The following is a 7,586-nucleotide window of genomic DNA, read 5'->3' as shown; positions in this document are numbered from 1 at the left end:
TGGGAAGGGATAGGGTTTAACTTCATTCTTTTTTTTTTTTTTAAGATTTTATTTATTTTTTTGTGGGGAGGGGGGAGGCAGGGGGGAAAGCGGGCTCCCCCCCCCCCCCCCCCCCCCCGCCGAGCAGGGAGCCCAATGTGGGACTCAATCCCTGGACCCCGGGATCCCGACCCGAGCCAAAGGCAGACGCTCAACCCACCAAGACACCCAGACACCCCTAATTTCATTTTTTTTCCATGTTTTATCCCAGCACTGTTTGTTGAGAAGACCATTCTTTCCCCCATTGATTGGTTTTAACATTCTTGTTGAAGATCAGTTGACCGTAGACGTGGGTATCCATTTCTGGACTCTCCATTCTCATCCATCTATCTGTGTCTATCCTTGTGCCCATACTGCATTGCCTCGATTGCTGTGTCTGCTTCAATGTTGTTACAGGATTTCATCAAACGCGTTTTGATTTTGGAGATCTTAAAATGTGGAAAAGAATGGTCAGTAGTTACTATATCTCAATTTCAGAGGTATTAAAGTCTTAGAATTGACTAAATCTGCTGTGTCTGGGGAAACGTTCTCTGTCCCCATAGACTGCTTCTCAAAGCACTTGTACTCTTGTGACTCTAGTCCTCTTAGAGCAGTGGTTCTCAAAGTAGGGTTTCCAGGCCAGCATCATCATCATCTGGGAACTTGTTAGAAATACAAATTATCAGACCCAAACTTAGACGTATTGAATCAGAAAATCTGGGGGTGGGGCCCAGGCTCCTTTTTTTAACAAGTCCTATTGGCGATTCTCATGCATATCAAGTTTGAGATCCTCTCAGTTTATAAGGTCCATGAAGGCAGGAACCATACCTGTCTTGTCACTCTTGTGTCCCCAGTACCCAGGAGGGAGGTGGGAGTTGGGGGATGGTGCCTGGCATGGATTAATGATCAAGGAAAGTTTGCTGAATCAATAAATAAAGGAAATAATGGGACTTGCCCGAGGTCCCACAGCCAGTAGGTAAGTGTTTAGAGCTAAGTTACTTCTTCCTGCCTTGATTGCCTGGTTTCTGGTGTGAGGTTGGTAGGAATATCCTCCTAATCCATTCAGCAAACATTTGTTGAGGAATTACTATGTGCCTAGTATTTTTCAAAATTTGGCCAAATGTTCCAGCTTTGGTAATAATTGATGGGGCATCAATGGATAGCTCTTTAGGATAATTAAAAGCACTTAAAAGAATTGGGTAAAGTTGGACTTTATGAAACACCAGGGGGAGCCTTATGAAGGAGAAAGTGGCAGACTTGTAGGGCAAGCCAAGCCAGCATAAGAGCACTTAATCTATTTTTTTTTTAAGAATAAATTTGTTCAAAGTTGCCCATAGAATGAATTTCTATAGATAAAGCCTTCTTTCCATTAGATTTCATTATCTCGATATTTTCATTACCCAAGCATAATAAAATTACTCTTAAGATGGCATCATATTTTTTTAAAAACACATTTATGGACAAACAACAGTCAATTTTGGACTGTTTTCGTAAGCTCAAAAATAAATCCTGAAAATTAAATTAGAAAAAAACTAACTAAATTTCTGAAATAATAAAATTCAGTCAATCACCAAATAGATGCATGACAGCTAGGGTTATTTGTATGTTTTACGCAATAGTTTTAAGTTCTAAAGGGGCAAAAGTGAAAGGTTAATTAATCACTAAACACGAAAGCACGTTGTTCTTCCAGCATTTTGAATGATCGTGCAGTTTAAGACTTTCTATTTCAATAGTTATTAGAACATCGGTGCTTTTCTAATCAGTCACTCAGAGTATTTAAAGTGTATTCTAAAATGTAATAGGCACACTAGCAGGAAAGCACTCCTGTGAATTTCGTTAGATTACTTTAGGAAGGCAAAGGTTATCCTTCCAGGGGAAACTGAGTCACGCAGGAGGCAGAACACACTGCTTATGGCCAAGCTCTGCGTCTACATGTGGAGTCTCATTATTAAGGAAAAGCCTTCCTCAGTCATCTGACTTTGACTTTACAATACAGCTTTAGTAGAAGTTCACACACTGCTCCGCTTTATCAGAAGTGGATCTAACTCTGGTAAAGTGCCAGTACTTTGTGGGTGTTCAACAAGCAGCAAATGAATGAATTGAATCAACCATGAGTTTTCCCTTGCATTTCCCAAGGCTTCTAAGGGCGCTCAGAGGGGAGAACCTGCAGCTGTTTTGTGTGGATTGGCTTCCACGAAAACAAGATAACACCAAAGAAGTGGCATATTTAAAGCTACAGAGCCAAAACTTTCAGATCAAAGCCCAGTGCCTCTCAGTCCCTCTGGAAATACTCCACCATTCAGTAAGAAAAAAACAATTATTCTCTAAAAATTTTTAGCTGTAAGATTTTAGTTGAAACTGAGACTGAACTGGGGCACCTGGGTGGCTTAGTCAGTTAAGTGTCTACCCTCAGCTCAGGTCGTGATCCCAGGGTCCTGGGATCCTGCCCTGTGTCGGGCTCCCTGCTCAGCGGGGAGTCTGCTTCTCCCTCTCCCCCTCCCCCTGCGCATGCTCACTCTCTCCTTCTCTCTCTCAAATAAAATCTTTGAAAAAAAAGAAAGAAACTGAGACTGAACAAATGAATGGATTTGGGTGATTTTAGGCAAGTTACTTAACCCACCCGTGCCTCAGTTTCCTTATTTGGAAAATGGAGGTAGTAATAGTACTTATCTTGCAAGGTTATTGTTAAGGTTACAAGTGTCCAGAGCTTTGCAGAATGTCTCAATTCTCTCAATACTCACCATCCAACAAATGTTTACTACATACATATATTTCTTTCCTTTGATGTTCATCGCCCTTTTTTTTTAAAGAATTTATTTATTTATTTGAGAGAGAGAGATAAGCAAGAGATAGAGCATGAGCAGGGGATAGAGGGAAAAGCAGGCTTTCCGCTGAGCAGGGAGTCCGATGCGAGGCTCGATCCCAGAACCCCAGGATCATGACCTGAGCTGAAGGCAGACGTCTAACCGACTGAGCCACCCAGGCACCCCTCATCTCTACGATTTATCTGCAACTCCCAAAACCCCAGAAGTTCAGAAAACCCTAACAACCTGATCTGAGGCGTCTTGACTCCTTTAGTGAAATATTAACCTGTTTTGCTGCAGAAATATTAATTTATATACCTTCCCAAAGCCAACCCCCCCCCCATTCTAAATTTCAAGGCACTCTGGCCCCAGAGGTTTCAAATAAGCCGACTGTGGACCTATTTCAACATGATGCCCACAACTCAGAGAAAACTAAACCGCTTTGGATTCCTAGACCCCTGGCTTTGCATCCAGGCCTGGCCATCCACTTTCTGGCCTCAGGAAAACTGCTTCACTTCCCTAGCAGCTCGGGTGGTTGAGAGATCGTTCCTTATACTGCACATGGTGTGAACATCCTCGAATTCTGCGCCCCACCCCCTCTTCATTCATCCTCACCCACAACCTCCCATTTTGGGAGATCGCTACACGCCTGCATTGTTCAGGCCACCCTTCACCGCATGCCTAGCTAACTGTACCCCAGGTGAATGGCGAGTGAGCCCAGTGGGAAGTTCTGTGGAATTCTGAGGCTGGAGAGGCCTGGACTATAATTGGCCTGTGGTGTGACGGGGCATCAGGATTTTTAAAAGCTTCCTGAGTTCAGATGAAGGAATCGGGTTGATTTGTTGGTGTTATCCTATTTGTCTTCCTTTGCACGTCTGAGAGCCACGAGCAAACCAAGGAGTTAGCTTCCCAAAGGGCTGCGCCCCAAAGGTAAGAAAGGTCTAAATGCACAAAGGTATACCTAGCTTACTGCTGACGTGGTGCTGGTTTTAATCCACATATAAATTCCAAGGGAAAAAAGTGGCTTCACCCTACCCTAGCATGGTTGACTACAGAAAGCAGCAGGAGAAAACTGGAGGATGTGGGGGACTATTCAAGACTGGTTCATTGGTCTGGACTAATTTTTTTTTTTTTTGGATCATAAGGGGGCTTCTGGGAGCCCCTTTATCCTTCCCCCTCACCCAAGGGCAGAGGGCATGAGTCTGCTTTTTTAAAAAGTATTAGTTTTGGCCATCCCTGCAGCAACAAGCATGAAGTTGGGTGATTACCCACAAGGTGAATGTCAGGAAAAATGCAAAGTTCCCACTCTCTGAACTCTATGTATAATCTCCTATAATTAGGGCTACATGCTTTCTTGTTTTCTTTTAACTAGTATGTTGGGGTAAAGGAGGCGGCTCCCTCCTGAAATAGGTCAAGAAATTATAAGATAGACTTGTAGTTTAAAAAGAGGGGGGAAAGTGTCATCTGCTCTAGAAGCAAAAGACAAAGGCATACAGACCCCAGGGAAATACCAGTTCACACACTACCGTGGGAGATATTGTCCAGCCCAGGTCCGGGCTCTAGGTTCTTTGCTCTAGCCACCCCCTATTTCTTTGGTATTGTCAGAAGACAAGATTCAGTTCCTAGGTGCTGGTGGAGGAGGGAGAGTGGTTCCGGGGCTTCCTACAAGTACTGAGTGAACAATTTGGGCTTAAAATTTTCCCTTTTTTAAATATTTAAAAATAAACAAGTCAAAACTCCATCCTGTGCTACACACAGCCCTTTTGACTCCCTGACATTGATCTGAGGAAAGAAGAGAAGGGGTGTCAACGTTGGAAGGGCCTCCTCACTTTCTTCCGCCGCTTCGGTTTGGCTTCTCCCTTGGGTACTGTGCTGTTGGGCTTAGAGGCTGCAGTGGCCCCAGGGCCACGCTGAGGAGCTGCAAAGAAGTTCCCATTGGACATCTGGCCTGGGGGTACTTGAGAGATCCGGCTCAAGAAATCCTGAAGGTCAGCAGGAGGGGCATCTGGGGTTGCTCTCTGCCGCCCACTGGTGCCTGGAATCCGAGAACCAAATGAGATGTGATAGGGGACTCTGTGGGTATCTGGGGAGATTCCCACACGCTGGCATCCAGCCCGCTCTGTGATGTCATACACCTTTCCATTCATCAGTGCAAAATAGGTGATCTTGAGGCCCAACATGCTTGACTCTGCCCAAAAGTCTCCTTCCTCAGCAGGATGCAGCCTATTACACTCAGCACAGTATCTGGCACTCTTAGGTTCCTGGTCCATTGCAAACCTCCCATGCTTTCCCTGGCATCGGCTGCACATCATAGCATTCATTGCCTCTTTGAGGTCATCCTGCAGCTTGGACAGAAACTCATTCACTGAACGGCTCAGCTCATTCTCTGCCATTCGTTTCATTTCATATTCCTTCCGCCTTTCAGGGTTGCTGACAATGTCCCAAGCTGCCCGCAAAACCTTAAGGCCTCCTCTGCCCGGGGATGATGATTTTTGTCAGGATGAACCATCACTGCCAGCTGCCTATAGGCCTTCTTCAGTTCAACATCAGATGCTGTGGCTTCAACCCCCAACACATGGAAAGGGTTTAGCTCATCCTCAGGAACCCCAGCCATGGTCAAGAGTCGAGCCACTTCCTCCTCAGGCTGGCAGTAGCGACCACCTGCTACAGGTGCATTCCCCTGCCTGCTAGTCCTTGGCTTGACCCAAGGCAACTCCAGCCAACCCCACTGGAACATTTTTACCAACTGCTGCCATGGCCTGCTCTCTCTCAGCAGAATCAGGCAATGCTGCAAGGTGGGAAAATCCAGCCAAGAAAAGAGCCAAGTGGCTTTACCCCTCCAGCCTAACCGGTCACCCAGTCCCACCAGAAACCGCCAGCCCAACTGCAGACAGCCCAACAAGAGGGCCAGAGGCAGAAGCAGCAAAGCACCCAGTAGCCTAAGAAAACGGGTGAACAGCCCTGCCCCATAGTAACATCCTTGGCTCAGAAACTGGAACATCACCTGGGCCCAGCCCCCCAGCCGCCCTGCCCAGACTCCCAGCCAGACTCGAAAAAGGTCCAGATCACTGCCTTTCAGCTGCCTGCATGCATAGATGAGATGGCCACAAGTTTCCACGTACTCTCCCACCAATACCAGCAGTTCAATCAGCCACCAGAAGCCTGCCTGTCCAAGCTGACACAGTTCCTCTGCTCCCCATAATCCCAGGCCTCTGCGCTTATCTGCCTGACTTCTTTTCCGGCCCAGCCGATGTCAGCCAGGGGACCTGGGATCTCTGCGTCCACCCTCCCGAGTATCCTCCTTGGCCGGGATGCGGCGTCGCTGTCGCCGGGGTGGCGGTTTCTTCGCGCTGGGCACACGTGAAAAATCACTGGGGAACTTAAGAGGTTCCTCATCATCATATTCCTCTTCCAACTCTTCATCTTCCCCCAAAACTGGAGAGGTACAATGGTGGCAAAAGTTGCTAGAAGAGCTATCTCCTCCCTCAGAGTGAGGCCCTTCAGGGATTCCAGGGCTTCCCTGGCAGTGGCAAGCAGATGGAATGGAAAGAAAAGAAGGGTTCCCATCCTCCTGGTACCCAGCCTCATTCTCTCTTGAGAGTTCCTGGTCCACTCCTGACTCCTCTTCTGAAGATGCCTCACTCTGGTCAGGGTCCTCTCCATCCCTAGGGGGTCCTGGACCCCTTGGGGGGCCATGGCTTGGATCCGACCAGTGGGCTGGGTTTGGGGGCTGTGTGTACTTAGGACTAGAGTGCTCTGTGAGGCAGCGGGTACCATTAGGAGCAGGCCCCGCTGAGTCCCTGAGTCCTGAGAATGAAAGTATTTCAGGGTCCACAGAGGATCCTAAAGTCCTGAAGGAGGCACCACCACTGTGGTGGGCTCCACACAACCCTCCTTCTCCGGGGTGCTTCTGGGCCATGACCCCGGGGCTTCCTGAGGATTTTAGGTCACAGCCATCATGATAAGTCCTGATGCCCGAAGAGCGGCGGTAACTCCTCCCCCCTCGAGCAGCTGGGCCTAGGGCCAGGGGGAGCTACTAGAGCAGCTCCCCCGGCTCCGCCTCCCGCTCACGCCTGGTCTGGACTAATTTAATTAAGGAAGCAGCTTTAGGCCAGAGCGTCTCAATCCTGGCTGCAGAGTAGACGCACCTGCGTACAGTCCCTCTGCAGATCAGTTGGGTCAGAATCTCTGGAGAGGGGGCCCAGCGTCAATATTTTTAAAAATCTCTCCAGGGCGGCGCCTGGGTAGCTCAGTCGGTTAAGCATCTGCCTTCGGCTCAGGTCATGATCCCAGGCTCCTTTCTCGTAATCTCTCTCACTTGCTCACTGTCTCTCACAAATAAATTAAATCTTTAAAAAAAAAATCTCTCCAGGTGATCCTATATTTGGGGTTGCCCCAGATCCACAAGCCACCTGGGGGACCCCTGGGAGCTTTAAAAACTACTGATGCTCAGGCCCCACCCCCCAGAAATTTGAATTCAATTGGCCTGGAATATAATTGGCCTCCAGTGTGATGGAGCTTCAGGATTTTTACGTTTCTCAAGTGATTATAATATGGGATCCAGCCTTTCTCCATATGCACAGTATCCCTTTCTCCCTAAAGAGAGGTTTTCTGGCATTTTCGTTACCTGACGGAGAACCGGTTCTGAACCCAGTTTTGGCTGCTCACCGCTGGAAAAGCAATACTCAAGAGACAAACGACGGTGGGAAGGGAAAGTTGCTTTCTTCAGGAAGCTGGCAACCTGGGAAGAGGGTGGAGTGATGT

The 7,586-nt window shown here is 47.7% G+C and overlaps 1 protein-coding gene across 1 annotated transcript; it reads right to left on the bottom strand.

Moving 5' to 3' along the window:
- Positions 1–4,291: 4,291 nt before the first annotated feature.
- Positions 4,292–6,885, bottom strand: LOC116644947 (dnaJ homolog subfamily C member 14-like). The gene is given in 2 exon segments (XM_032424829.1): positions 4,292–5,286; positions 5,289–6,885. Coding segments are annotated over 2 exon segments (2,112 nt in total). The 5' UTR covers positions 6,742–6,885; the 3' UTR covers positions 4,292–4,627.
- Positions 6,886–7,586: the final 701 nt, after the last annotated feature.

This window comes from Phoca vitulina, unplaced genomic scaffold (assembly GCF_004348235.1).
Source record: "Phoca vitulina isolate PV1807 unplaced genomic scaffold, GSC_HSeal_1.0 scaffold31, whole genome shotgun sequence".
Classification (NCBI taxonomy): domain Eukaryota; kingdom Metazoa; phylum Chordata; class Mammalia; order Carnivora; family Phocidae; genus Phoca; species Phoca vitulina.
Note: the sequence above shows the minus strand (reverse complement) of the source record. Positions and strands in the feature narration are given on the sequence as shown.